General features: G+C 48.2%; 1 protein-coding gene across 1 annotated transcript in view; it reads left to right on the top strand.

Moving 5' to 3' along the window:
* The first annotated feature begins 354 nt into the window (after nt 1-354).
* Nucleotides 355-15,018, top strand: part of Stk39 (serine/threonine kinase 39) — a 259,896-nt gene continuing 245,232 nt past the window's right edge. Inside the window, 2 exon segments of the mRNA XM_032903422.1 lie at nt 355-534; nt 536-714. Coding sequence (XP_032759313.1) covers nt 479-534; nt 536-714 — 235 coding nt within the window. The 5' untranslated portion in view covers nt 355-478.

The raw sequence follows: 15,018 nt of genomic DNA, 5'->3' as shown, positions 1-15,018 counted from the left end.
GAGAATCTGGCAGCCGTTCAACGACCCCGCCCTCGGAGTCCCAGGGGGGCTTCTTCTGGAGAGTGCGATTGTCTAGGGCGGAGGCGCGGCTGGGTAGGAAGGGAGCCTGGCGATCCCCGAAAGCACCCCTGAAGCCGCCAGGCTCCCAGCGCGTGGAAACTTCCCTGGCCGCAAGCAGGGCGGGAGGGGGCGGCGGTTCCCCCCAGCGCTGAGAGCACCGCGCGCGCGAGGATCGGGGCGCGCGGCGGGCGCGGCGGCCGCCGCCTCCTCCCGTCCCCGCCTCCGCGGCGCAGCCTCCTCCCTCCGCCCGGCTCGGCCTCCGGCTCCCTCCCCTCGTGGCAGGCTCCAGCGGCGGCGGCGGCTGCGGCGGACGGGGAGGGCGTGCGCCGGTCGAGAGGTGTGGGCGACGAGGCTAGGGAAGTTTCAGCGGAAGGTCGTCCGCCGGCCGGCGCGTCCCTCACTCTCCTCCTGCAGCATCATGGCGGAGCCGAGCGGCTCGCCAGTGCACGTCCAGCTTCCCCAGCAGGCGGCCCCTGGTGACAGCCGCGGCGGCAGCTCCGGCGGCCGCGACATCAGCACCGGCCCTGGCCCCGGCCCCGGCGGCGCCCGCAGCCCCGGCCCCGGCTCCAGCTGCGGCTCCAGCCCCGGCCACGGCAGCTCAGGCGGTCGGCTGGCCCATCTGCAGGGACGCGTACGAGCTCCAGGAGGTTATCGGTCAGTGCGGAGGGTGCTGCGGGGCCGGTCCAGGCCGGGCGCCGAGACTGGGCGGGAGTGGGTGCGGGATGCGGTTCTCCTGTGTGCCTGCACGCCCAGAGGCAGAGCGGCCGGCTTCGGGGCCTACCGGCTTCAACAGTTATTTTATTGTCTTTTTTAATTTTTAATTTGTCCCTTCCTTCCCTGAGCGCGGCTGCTGCAGGAGGTGGCGCGGCGGATGTGACTCGCACTGCAGACGAGCTGCAGGCTGCAAACTTTTATCTCCCGGATCGCCCGGGCGGCGGAGCTGGAACCCAGTAACGCCGCATCCTCCTCCCCCCCTCAAGCCCTGGGGCCGCTGCTCGTGGCCGGTGACCACGCGGATGGGCTGCCTGGGCGGGGTGGGGATGCGGGGGCGCCGCCCTGGGCTTCCGCGCCCCCGCGCCGCGCCGGGTGAAACGCGTCCTGGGAGACCCTGCGGGCACAGCCGCGCCTCTGCCTCCTGCCGTGACCTCTCGGTGGGTAGCCCAGCCACGTATTAGTGGCAAAGGCCCAGGCGCCTGCCCAGACCAGGGAGGATGCTGGCCTTCTTCTGACAGCCGCCGCATGTTCGCCCTGCAACCCGGTTCTGCGCGCAGTGCGCCCGGGTACCTGCCTCCCTTTTTGCGGGCGCGCCGCCTGCTGCCAGCCCAGGGGCCGGTGAGCGGGCGCGCTGGCCTCCTGCCCTGCGCCAGGAGGATCTGCTGTGAAACTCGAGGCTGTCCATGATCCTTTTGGTGTCTCCTAGGCAGCTCACTAATAACATCTTATCTTACATTTTTAAATGCCTGGCAAAGTCTAAAGGCAAGAAGCCCGCGTTACTTTTCTTTGAGTCAAGCACGTGAAGGGCCAGAATATTTGTGGTGTCCTCTACCGTAGAACCTTACCTAAAGGTTCATTCAGTTAAAAGTTTTGTCCCTGGGAGTTGCAGCCAGGCAAAGTGGGTCCCATCACGTAACCTTATGAACTCTGGACTGGGGATATCGCTGGGAATATAGTCTTGATATTTAAAAATGGAAAAAAAGATCCAAGTTATCTTTTTGTTTCATTTAAAAAGATTTCTCTTATTTCCTCCCTCGAACAATTATAATTAATATAATTACAGAAGGCGCTCCAAGGAACGTGTGAATGAGACTGCATAAATATACATACATATACGTATGTACGTATACATATATGTGTTTGATAGGCAGAAGTGTCTGTCTTGTAATTATGTACTTTAGTATGCAAAGGCTGCATATAGTCTTTATAGACATTTGTAGATAAAATTCTCCTAGTATCTTTCATAACTTTTAGCTAAAGTCTCTTCGGGGATGAATCTTCAGGATTTAATAATAAGCCCAGGAACTTTTCAAGGCCCAGAGACCTCAGTGAAAACTCTTTTAGCCTGCATATAAGGCTTCTTCATTCTGAACTTCTTTGCTGCTTCCTGAGACCTTCCATTCTCACAGTGATGGCTGATTGCTGTCTTTGTAGGCTCTTAACTTTGAAGGCCCACCATTCAGGTGTGCACACACACGTACACACACACACACACACACACACACACACACACACACACACACACACACACACGTATACTGATATCAAAGACTGAACCAGGGACATTCCTAGGGACCTTTGCCTAGCCAGTCTTGATCAGCCTCCAAGGCCAAAATGAGTATCTTCCGAGAAACTGGCACTTCTCCCTGGACATAATTTGGTGGCTCCTTCTGACCCCTTTATGTACTCTGTAGTCCCTAACCTCATGGTTATTGATTGCTCATCAAGGTCTTGGGGCCTTCTAGGTTCTGTGCGTGTGTTGACAATATAGGGATGATTCAATCATGCCCTTACCCTTAAGGACTTGAATTAGGAGACAAGGAGGAAGGATCCTTCCTGTAGGACGTGCAGAGTAGTGAATGCTCCAAGGAGGGGGAAACCATGCTCTGCAGGGGGGAGACTGACTGATCCTGCACTGGGTTTTGAAGGCTGAATAGTAAGAGCTTGGAAGGTGCTTAACTCTGCCCCTTGCTGCCTTCCCTAAGCAGCTCTGAATCGAGTTGGTTGGTCTTTTCCACCACACAGTTTTCCTTAGGATCCAGAGCAGTTTGCATACAACTCATTTGTGTTCTTATGTTGTTAATCACTGGGGTTAAATGTAAGCCTTCACTCTGGGAACAATATTTTGGGCTGGCCTCTTTTGTGAGTTAAGGAATAAAATCTCTTTTAGTTTAAGTAGAATTAATTACAAGGCCTTGTTTGCTTGTGGCAACAATGTTAATTGTGCTTGGTTGATTTTTAGTGAAGAAGAAAGAAAGAAAAGGGGGGTATTTACCCAGAGGACCCGAGGACAGAAAGACCTGCTTATGTCGTGCCGCTTTTACAGATCGTTCATCTTCTCTGTGATTTCTATTTATCTCATGTCTTCCCACCCCAAGAGATGGGCATTTGGAAACCCTTATTATTGACCATAATTGGAATAAGGTTTTACGAGGGCCTAAAGTTTCCATTTAGCCTTTCCTGCTAGTCAGTGATTCAGAGCGAATTCGCAGTTAAGCACTGGGCCTTAAGCATTAAACACTCAAGAAGTTAGCAGTACAAATTCTCAGCCAGTTTGAAAGGCAGTGCCAGTCAGTAGCCTGTGCCTCTCTCCCTGCCATACAGCAGGTGTCCTGCGGTGTGATTCCAGCAGTGCGAACCACAGCCAGCAGGAGGCTCAGCTGTGCAGGGAGCCTGCAGCCTGGGGAGGCAGGGCGCTTCAGCTTCCAGCGTGGCAGGAGCACAAGCACCTTTTCTTCTGTTTCCTTCTGGGTACAGGGCAGGGCCTCAGGATTAGGACAGGCTAAGTTTTCTAAAATCCAAACAGACCAGGTGCAGTTATTTGAGTTCTTCTGTTTTAGAAAAAAAAAAAAAAAAAACAAACAAACACAGGATTTTTCCAAGTCTAAAAATAAAGTTTGCCTTTGTGGATCGAGCTGCTGTTCTGTTGTAAAAGCAACAGAGAAACTATAATGCTATTAGGAGTAATCTGGTTCAGAAGTTTAGGCGTGACCTAGAAATAATGTCAAGTGTGTCGGACGGGGCTTTATAATCAAACAGGGGCGACGCGCGGTATTATTGAGCTCCTGGGCTCAGGGCATTCAGATGTTTCTGGGTTCTGTACAGACGACTGTTCTTTGGAGAATTTCAGATCTCTTCATGATGTCTAGCTTTACTTGTCTGACCTCACCCGGGGAGTCCTTCTGCAGAAGCATGAAGGGCACCAAGGCTATGCCAGTTGAAAACTGAGTTTGTTGGCAGTACTAATAGGATCTCCTTGACTCTTTAAACAAAGAATAAAAGATGAGTTATGTAAACATTGACTCGGGGCATCTGTACTAGCATGGACAACCTCAGTGAACTTCTCTCCTTGAACGAGGCCTATCTCGGCAGTATCGGTTTCCGAATTTGAATCAGGTAATTCCAGAAGTGCCCTTTATCTCTCCTAATTTTCCACCTAGAAACAATAAATAGACCCATTGCTTCTGAGTGTTTGTTTCTCTTCATTTTTATTTCTCAGGAAAAGCCTTTCTTTATGTAATTTTTATGTTTGGTTTCTCTTCATTACCTGGCTTTTTTTTTTTTCTTTTTTTCCCCATGGTGGCCATTTGGAGTGATCTGAAAGGAATATTTCTCTGCTGTCTTAGGCATCAGAGACTAACTAGACTGATTGGATCTGCTCCTCTTGTTTCTTCTGAGGCTCTGCATATCTGTCAGGGTCCACAAGACTTTTCCAGGACCCAGGTAACAGGGCTGGTGGTCTCTTAAAGGAGCATCAACCTCTCCCAGATTGAGGTCTGCAGACAGTCTGGGGCACCCTCTGAGCTTCTGGGGAGTTCCAGGGTCTGCGCACTAGCACGTGGGTAGTTTGAGGACAGTGGGTGGCTATGCTGGACAGTCCTTGCGGAGCCGAAGCTCTGGATCTCCTGGCCTTTATGCCAGCAACCTTGATGTCTTCCTTTGACTTTGATTAGTTTCTTTCTCCCATTTCCCTCCTTCCTTCCCTCCCCTCTGTCTTTTCCTCCTTCCCTCCCTCTCTCCCTCTTCCCTTTCTCCCTCCTCCCTTTCTTCCTGTAACAGAGTCCCGAGATAACCTGACGATAGAGCTTTGGTTTTTAGTTGCCTAACTTAAAAATATAACTAGGAAAAGAAGCACACAACGGCTCTCTTTGTGAACTGTGGTAAGTTCTTCATTGACATTTTGCCACTTTAGCCTGTGGAGTGTGTATGTAGCCTGCTAGAGTGGCGCTCTGTCTGTGAGCTTCAAGTCCAGCCTTTAGCCATTTTTTTTTTTTAAAGTGTGCAGTTCAGCGGCATTGACTGTATTCCCAACAAATGAGTTCTTTTAACTCTGCCAAAGAAATTGATGAGTGGGAAAAACCTCAAGGTTAAAAGAAACTTCTGGAAGACAGACCGTGATCTTTGCTTTTTTTGTTATATTTGATTCATGACCAATAATGTGCACACTCCCCTTCCTCCCTCCTGCCTTGACTCCTACTGCTTGTCTTACAGTGCATTGTGGATGGTGTTTAAAAATAAATGTCAGCCACGATGGCTCTCGAGTCAGGAACCCTGGTCTGTTTGTTTCATGCCCTGCTATGGTTGTCTCTGGTATTTGTGACCAATTACTTGTGAGTTGTGAGTAATTTGTTAGAATTTGTTCTAACAAATTACTTAGATGTGTCTGCACTCAGTTTCCACAGTGCTAGCCTGAGCAAAATAGGTTTGTGAGTATATAAAACACTCAGAACAGTGCTTGGCACCGGGCACACTCAATTAGTCTTAGCCATAACTTCTGTAAACCCTCGCTTGCTAACCTGATTCCAGTTATCAGGACAGAACACAGTCCCGGCTTTTCAAGCCTTTGAAGTGGCCTCAAGAGGTAGTCTGCTTGGTTTCTGCCAAGCGGGGAGTGCAAAGGGGTGAGGTTACCCTCAGACCTTTTGGAAATCATCTGGAAGGTGGCATGCAAGGGAATGTCAGAAGCCCAGGGAGGCCGGTTCCGCCTAAGCCTAGGCAATCCCACACCCTGGAGACTTCACCGAGGAAGCTGGAGAGACCTGTAGGGCTCCTGGCGAGATTTGGACGGCTCAGGGGTTTAGGTGCCAGATGGCTCTTTGACAAGAGGTGAGAACATCCTGTGGGGAGGTTGCCTGGAGGAGCAGCCCTTAATGGGAGAGCTGGGAGAGCAACCTGGTCCATTGCACTCTCCTTCCACCTCTGAGTCTGCCTCGGTGGCTGCTGTGCTGGCAGGAATCGCTGCTGACTGGAAGTACTCACTGGGTCTCTCCGTGACTGGGAGAACCCTTCATGCTAAGATAAAGTCACCTCTGCCGTTGTTTCCTTCCTCCCTCCCTCCCTTCCTTCCCTCGCTTAGAGGATTGTGAAATCTTTCTTATCTTTTTCTTTTGTGGCGCTGGAGGTTGTACCCTGGGCCAGCCTCATACCCCGCGGGCTCTCCACAACTGATCCACAGCCCTAGTCCTTAACCTTCGTTTGCGGTGGTGTGAGTGTTTTAAAACCCCTAGAATCTTCAGTGGCCTAGGCTGCCCTTGAGCTTGCCCAGGTAGCTGAGGCTGACTTTGAACTCCGCAGTCTTCTGCTCCTGCTTTCCAAGAGCTGGGATTACAGGCTGGCCCAGGGCCAGTGTTGAGCTTTTCTTGTCTTTCCTGTACCTTCCTCCTCTCCCCACTCCCTTATCTCTGTCCCTGTGTTCACAGCAAAGCCGACTGGACTGGAGGAATCTCCCACTTACTCTTTGCCTCCTGTAATCTGGCTTCTGGTCTTTCTCAAAAAATCAAGTTGTGCTCTCTCTCAAATTGCCTTTGTCCACCTGTGGACAGAAAGAAGCCTTGGGCACTTCCTCTGCGGGCAAGTCTAGCCCCGTTTTTTATTTTGCAATCAGGACTGTCCATTTCTGCCTCACGTATGTGTTATTTTCTGTTTCTGTCTGCTGCTGCTGCTACTCCACTGTCTGCATCTCCATGGCCGACCCAGAAGTGCAGAGGCCCTCCCTGACTGTGAGCTTGTGTTTAGGTGACCTTTCTCCTTCTTTTGCGGTGCTGGGACTCACGCCCAGAGCCTCTCACTTCTCAGGCAAGAGTCCACCTCCAGCCACACCTCCCAGTTCCCGTGGAACTTAATATTTCTTTATTCCTACTCTTGTTCCTTCTCCATTTGAAAAACCCCCAAGAGCAAAAGCATACTGACTATGCTGCTTTTCCAAGCCCCCCGCCACAGGTCCTGTTTTGTCTTTCACTTTCTTGCCCGTGGAAGGATGATTTTCCGCGTGTTCATCCTGGCCTTGGATGGCCAGAGATTCTACTTCCCATGCCTCACACTTCATATTCAGTATTTAATCATTGTTTTCTAGATGCAAGCCTGAATTCTGGAGACATAGATCATCAGAATGATATCTGGAGACATCGATCAGAATATATATATATATATATATATATATATATATATATATAATTTAAAAGCTATAAATATATGTTGTATATTTTAAATAATATATACTATATTACTATAATATATAAATATGTCATGTGTGTGTGTGTTTGTGTGTGTGTGTGTGTGTATCAGAATGTTCATGGTGCTGTTGTTCCCAGGCGTACACACTCTTTACCCGCCCTTGGTCATCCTCAAGGCTCCCTCTAAGACCAGTATTTAAATCCTCTTGCTTCCCCTTTCTCTCCCCGCCACTCCATTTCCATCTACAGGATGGCAGTGGCAGCCGGGGGAACTTTGCGCAGCTGTGGAAATGCTTCCTTCGTCCCTTGCCTCGGCTGGGAATCTACTTCTGTGTGGACCACTGCGTCTATGCACCACAAGTTCTGTGTTTCTCCCTTTTAGTTTTACTCTCTTGCAGTACAACATGCATGTTGAAAGTGTACCTGTGGAGTGAACACACTCCAAAGGTGTGTGTGTGTAAGCTACGCGTATGTTGGTGCACGTCCTTACATTAAATAAGCGCGTGCAGTTAGCACTGTGTTGTCCTCATGTGTGTTAACTCTGCTTTGGGTGTTTTTAAAATCAAATGAAAAATAGGTTTCTTTTCACAGAAATAGTGTCTGCACTTAGCCCTCCTGCCCCCCACACACGCACACACACACACACACACACACACACACACACACACACACACACACACACACACACACACACACACACACTGGTCCTGCTTTGTCTTTCACGTCCTTGCCCGTGGAAGGATAGTTTTCCGCGTGTCCATCCTGGCCTTGGATGGCAGAGATTCTCCTTCCCATACCTCACACGTCACCTTCAGTATTTGGTCATTGTTTTCTGGATGCAAGCCTGAATTCTGGAGACAAATGTCATTGCCTGCCATCTAAGTTTGCCTCCTTTGACCCTGAGGGTTTGACCCCACCTTTGATGATCCTTGCTCAGTTGGTTGACCTTGGGCCAATCAGCTCTCACCTTTAGTGCTTCCACCTGCCTGCGTTGAGGTGCAGGGCATAGGTTTCCCCCCTTCCCACACCCTGGTTTTATGGAACCTGAAAGTGGCCCACATGGGCTAGAGGCGAGAGACCTGCCTGCTGCGGTTCTCTGCTTTGTGCCAGATGGCAGGAGGAGTAAGGATGTCCTGCTCCGCTCCTCTCGGGAGCCCAGTACTTCCTTCTTTCTTTGAATACAGCAGTGGTTTCTTGCTGTTCACGTGTTTAAATATAACCCTCACCTTGAAGTTCTTTGTCATCACTTACTGCCAACTAGAAGTCAGAAATAGTGGAGATCAGAGTCGGATGAAACACAAGAGCAGAATTGCAGGACAGTGGGATTCCAGGGTTCGTTATGCAGGCAGGAGCTACACTCTTACAAATTGCAGTGGACAGAGAGTGATGGGATGGGAGTGGGAAGGGAGTGGTGCATGCCAAGACTGCAGAGCTCAGCTTGGTTTTTAAGTCAGAACTGATCTAATGGATGCTGTCACTATTCTGTGTGCATCTTTTGGAAAAGGTTTCTTTTTCTCATTTAAGTAGAATTCCTCAAGTCACCATATGAGACTTTATGTTTTCTCTCGGGACAGTTCTGTGTAAGTTATTCCAGATACTTCCAAGAAGCTTGAAGAGGAGCAAGCATTCCAAGGTCTCTGTCTTTCTTTTCTTTTTTCAAATCTTCTATTCACTGGTGGAATTTATGATACTAGAGAAGAAGTCAGTGTATTAATTAAAAAGGCATTTCAGACTTGGCTTAACTGGAAAGCAGAAAGAAGAGAAATAGGCCTCTCAGACAATCGCTTGGCAAGGCTTTCTTTCTAGAATTGATTGAAGCACACACATTGGAATCCAGTGTGAGTAAACGCTGAAGTATTTCAAGTTTCTTCTCATTTGCCAAACAGTTATTTGAGAATAAATTCTGGTATCGCTGGAAGAAATGTCTTGGGGATTGAAGGAAGTAGGTGATTGATCCTCTAAACTCATTGTTAATGGGTGTGTGTGTGTGTGTGTGTGTACATACATATATGTATATTTATTATATATTATATATATGATATATATTATATATAATGCCATTAAGGTGGAGACCTCAAGAAACATTTTATCTCTATGCTCTCCGAGGTAATTTACATTTAATACAACCTTCTGAAGCCTAGAATTAGGAGTACTCATGTGTGAGGTCACCCTCTCAGGTAAATACATAGAATGTGGTGACATGTTTGAGGTTTTCCCACTTGAGTTCCTGTTGGAACCCTTTGTCAGAATAACTGGTCGGAAGCAGAGGCAGATGACTCTGTGTAAGTAGATTGCTGGATCTTCCTTGAGAGTCCTTTGGAAGCCACTGCCCTGGAGAGGCTTGAGACTTCTCATAATCACTCTGCTGATGGTGAAGGTCTTGGTTGTTTTGAACGGAAAGCATCTGTTTGCAATGATGTTTGTAAAGAGGGGGCACTCCACTTGCTCCTTTGCCTGCCCCGTTTAGCTCGGCCATTGGAAAGGACTGTGTTCTCTGGGTGGTCCTTGTTGACCCTCATTGTTTAGCTTTTACTTAGAGACAGCCCTTCTTCCCTACTTCCCTCACCTATCACTCCCCCTTCTTGTCCTTCCTCTTTCCTGTTTTCCTTACTTTCTTCCTGTTGTCTTCCTTCCCCTCACCTGTCTTTGCTTAAATATAGGTGACTGAGAAAGCAGAGGTCAGGCGGGAACTTCTAGGGAAGGAGGGGCAGGTCATTCATTGCTGACTTTTCTAAGTCCCCAAGTGAGAAACAGCATGGATGTGAAGGGAGAATAAGGAAAACCACTTGGACAGGCTGAAGAAAAAAATCCACCCCAGCATCTTTGCTGTATAAGGAAGACGCCGAGAGTCAGAGTCCATGGCCTTGTGGTACCTCCCACCCTTAGATACCCGGGCTCACGAGTCCTGGGTAGGGATGGATTTCAGCCAGTATCGTTTACCTAGTGTGCTGTAGTAGATTACATTGTGAGTTATTGGCGGTCAGTGAGGTGGCCTTGTGCCTGTGTGTATCACCAAAGAGCAAGGGCAGCAAGTGCCTGAAACAGTTCCACTTGCAGCGTGCAGCTTGATCCAAGCGGGCATGCCGTAGCTATCAGAGTCGCAACAACCACGGATATGGTCACTGTCTCCATGTGACCATTTCCATTCAACCTACATCGAGCTAAGCAGAGAGGATACAGGCTGATCCGTGTGTGTTACCCTTGCAGCGCTCGACCCAAATTGCACAGAAACTGTTGAAGAGAAGAGAAGTTAGGCTCATGATTTCAGAAGCCCCAGACTGCAGTGAGGTCAAGACTGTGCTCAGGGAGCAAACATGAGCGGCACAGGCTCCTCCTGTTTCCAGGAGAAAACGGGCTTGGATCCGGGCAGGCATCAGTAGCCCTAAGTAAGTAGGTGGAAGGCCTGCTCTGGTGACCTACTTCTGCTCACCAGGTCTCACTGCCTTCGGTCGCATAGACTTTCAAATCATAGTACCAGAAGCTGAGGACCCAACTCTGAAAACGTGAGCCTTTGGGGAGGGGACATTTCAGATTCAATCCACGACCCAGCCCTTTAGTTACATTCCACATTTCAAGTCCTCGGAAGCCAGTCATGGCTGGTGACTCGTTTACTGGTCAGTACACATTCAGACTATGTACTGTCTGACGTTTCCATAGGGCCGTGTTGGATGGTGAACTAATTAGTTGCTTTCCTGGTTGTTATATCTGACCCAGATACCTGACAGGAAGCCAAAGGAAGGTTTAACTGTGGTCCACAGTTTGAGGATGCCCACATCCTGGTCTGGGAAGGCATGGTGGTGGGAGGCTGCTTGCTCCCATCTGCGCTGGTCAAGGAGCAGAGAGGTGAATCCTGGCACTCAGATTTTCTTGTCCCTCTTTCTTCCAGGCTGGGGTGGTGCCACCCATATTGACTATTGACTGTGCGTCTTCCCTCCTCAGTTAAGCTGTTTTGGAAACATCCTCGAAGATACAACTGGATGTTCGACGCTCAGGCATATCTCTGTCTAGTCTAGGTGACAATGACCATGAACCATCTCAGAGGAGATGCCCGTCTCAGTCACTGCCCAGAGACTGCCTCTATGTCATTATGATGTCTACCAGTGTAAGGGCAACCTCTCAGAACAGGTTGAGGGGCCACCCTGACTTACCAGTACCAAAGGGAGGCATGCATTATGTGCCTACTGTGTGCCAACACGTTTGGCTTCCTGCTACACCTTTTCTTTTGGAAGTAGTACTGTTAATGTTTCTAGAAGAGCCATTTGCTTGTGTGAGGTGACACCCTTGCTAACTTAGGGAGGTAATTTTAAGGTATAACTTCTTTGTTTGTTTGATTGTGTTGAGACAGGGCTGCTCTGTGTAGCCCTGGCTGTTTTGGAACTAGCTTTATAGACCCAGGCTGACCTTGAACTCACAGAGTTCTACCAGCCTCTGCCTCCTGAGTGCTGGGATCAAAGACATACCCCACCATGCCTAGTTAAGGTATAACTTTCTTTCTTGTCCACTTAACTCATTTTGGAAATGTTGCCATGATTCTGTAAGCACTGAGATTCCTACCAAAAGAAATTGTTTCTGGAAGCGTTAGTTTACTTAAGGCCAAGCATATGTTTGAGGGTCAGGGTTGGATATGGTGGCCTGAATAACTTCAGTTGATTTTCTTTCAGGTTATGAAGAGAGAACTGACTTACTTACTTGTTTGTTTGTTTGTAGGTACTGAAAGAAAAAAATAGAATTCCTGAAGTCAACTCCCTGTAAGAAAAAATAGAATTCCTGAAGTTAAAGTTAACCCCTTTAGGAAAAATGGCATCTTCATTTATGCAAATTAGAATCACAGTTTCATTCCTTTTAGAATTAGGGGGTTTGGAAATGCAGTATATACACATATATGGATAATGGTTTAGTAAAATTTTAAAACACAAAGCAAATGAGACGCCTGCTGTCACCCCCTCAAGACAAAACCACACTCACTGACTCCTGTTTGGGGCTGGCAGCCTTGTTAGGAGAAAGGATTTGTGTCTGTGTAGGGAGAGGAGGGTGCAATTTGAGGCCTTTCAGGGATAGTCTGTGCATCCTCACTCTAGTGTACCTCCAAGTGGCCAGGGCTGGAACAGTGAATGTTTTCCTCTGTAACCCACCCTCCCTTCCTTCCTTCCTTCCTTCCTTCCTTCCTTCCTTCCTTCCTTCCTTCCTTCCTTCCTTCTCCTAGCAATGCCCTCTCAAGTTTGTGGATAGCCAAACCTACTGCCCGACCTTAAATCAGAACTCCTGTGGAAACATTCCCTATGTAGTGTGGAGGCTGCAATAGGGCAATCGTTCTGTGAAGCTTCAAACTGTGGTCATTAGCATAAGCCTAAGAAGAGAGGTATTTGGAGCAGAAGTCATGATGGGGCTACAGGTTGTTTAAAAACAACACTCACAGGCTTGAAGAGAGGAGAGGTGCTTTAATAAAAGCATCTTCCTGCTTGCTGTCATCAAAGGAGCAGGATTTTATCTGAAAGCTTCACATTCTGTTCCTCTAGGCAGGGTCTCGTGTAGCCAGGGCACCTTTCCACTCTCTGTGCAATGCGTGACGTTCCTGAACGCCCGACCCTCCTGCCTTTGCTCCCTCAGTGCCTTCTGACATCCTGTTCTCACAATCCTGCCAGAAGCAACAATACAGGCAGCTTTGCAACCGTGGAGCAGTTTAAAGTATCTAAAAGAGAAGTGGGCTTTAAAGTTCCAGCACCAGGAGGGTGAAAATCTGCTGCGTGTCCTCTGTGCTTCTCTCATGAGCAATCGAGTTAACAATAAGGTCAGGGTGGGAGAGGGGCTCATGGGTAAGAGCATGGGCTGCGTCAGCAGAAGAGCTAGGTTCAGTTCCCAGCACCCGCATGGCAGCTCACAACCACCTGTAACTCCAGTTCCAGGGCGGCCAGTACCCTCTTCTGTTTCCACTGGCACCAGGCACACATGTGTTTGTATAGATACAGGCGAAAGCAAAAGCCCATATGAAAACTAACAACAAATAAATCTTGGAGACGTTTTCACTGTTTATATTTATCTTAATCGAAATATTAAATGCCCCTTCTTTTTTGTTTGTTTGTTCATTGTTGGTTTTGTTTTGTTTTGTTTTGTTTAGGAGAAACCAAAATATGAAAGCTGAGTTTTATTCATTATTAAAACCAGTCATACCACAATCTCTGTATGTGTATAAGAAGTGTTTTGTTCAAGGGCACTGACTCTAGCTAGTTCTTGTATGCTGTAAGCAGTGGTACTTTGATTTGAGTAGTACTTTATTATGAATTATATTTTTTTTATTATTTTACTGTTTGTTTGTTTATAGTGCTAGGGATGGAAGCTGGGATTTCACAAATACTAACAGAGCAGACACAAACTCCAGCACTAAACTCTCCAGCCTCAACTTCTTTTCTTATGGTAGAAGTCACTCTATAAACTAATGATGACTTGACTACTGCATGGTGTGGTTAAGGGGATGAGATGAGAGGGTGGGAGAGGGAGGGGGAGAGAGAGAATGAGAATGAATGGATATACCCAGAAGCACCTGGAAGAGTTTAGAGCAGAGAGAGAGAGAGAGAGAGAGAGAGAGAGAGAGAGAGAGAGAGAGAAGAGGTAAACCTGGTCAGCAACTGGACATAACCTGGGATACCCAGGAGAGAGGAGAGAATAGCAGGAGATGGAGAATAGAGAGAGCATAGAGAGAAGCAGAGGCATGGCAGAGAGAGGGGGGAGGGCCAGAGAGAAAGAGAGAGTGACAGAGAGAAAGGGGAGAAGGGGAGAGAGGCAGACAGAGACACAGGCAGAGACAGACAGAGACAGAGTGGGGAGAAGAGGAGGGAGACAGAGAGACAGAGACTGAGACAGAGACAGAGAGGGAGAGAGACAGAGACAAAGAGAGGTAGAGACAGAAAGACAGAGAGGCAGAGAGACAGGGACAGAATACAAATGAGTAGGGGGAGTTTAGGGTAGGAGAGGAGGCGAGAGGGGTTAGGACTCTAGTCTGAATTTTGAAATGTGTAACAGGCATGTGCAGTATTGAGTGTACCCGGCACCACAGGTATGCCGTAAGTCCCTCCCGCCATAGGTAAGGGAAACAACTCCTTTTGGTGGAAGGGAGCCAGCTTCCCAAGTCCCTAAGGAGTGCTGGCTCTTATCTGTCAGCCAGGAAGCCTCCTATGGTCCAGGTTGAGCTCACCGGGCTGCCTTTTGGAGTCTGGGGAATTGGTGTTTCAATTGGGCCTGACAGCCATCAGTTAACTGGACCATATGCTCCATGGGTCTGTAGCATCGGTGACTACAGGTTTCAAAGACTGCTTGCTGTTGAACTAACCGTCAGGGTGACTTTTGTTATAAAAGTGGCTTTAAGAGTGTGTAACTTGCTTTAAAAAAAGATGAAGACACTAATTCCTCTGTGTGTGTGTGTGTGTGTGTGTGTGTGTGTGTGTGTGTGTGTGCATTGGCCTATTTGCCTTTTGGTGTTTCATTCTGAAAATTCAACAGCACATTAAAAATATAGGTGTTGACATGCATACACAGTGATTCCTCTCACCACCTAGAAGTCAGTGAGCTGCGTCTATCTCAACCCTAAAAATAACATGTCCTCTACACATTGCTTAATATCAAGGCCTATTGTTGCTTAGATAATCAAGGAAGTGTCTTTACTTTGAAGTCAACCCAGCAGTATTTTATTGCTTGACTTGTAAACAGAACTGCCAGTCCATTAGGTTCAAAAGCCCAGAAACCTAGGCCACAAGGCACTTTGGCAGTGACATCTGCTACAGGGTTAATTTGGCTGATC

The sequence above is a fragment of the Rattus rattus genome, chromosome 5 (assembly GCF_011064425.1).
Source record: "Rattus rattus isolate New Zealand chromosome 5, Rrattus_CSIRO_v1, whole genome shotgun sequence".
NCBI lineage: Eukaryota > Metazoa > Chordata > Mammalia > Rodentia > Muridae > Rattus > Rattus rattus.
This window is presented reverse-complemented; position numbering and strand designations above follow the sequence as displayed.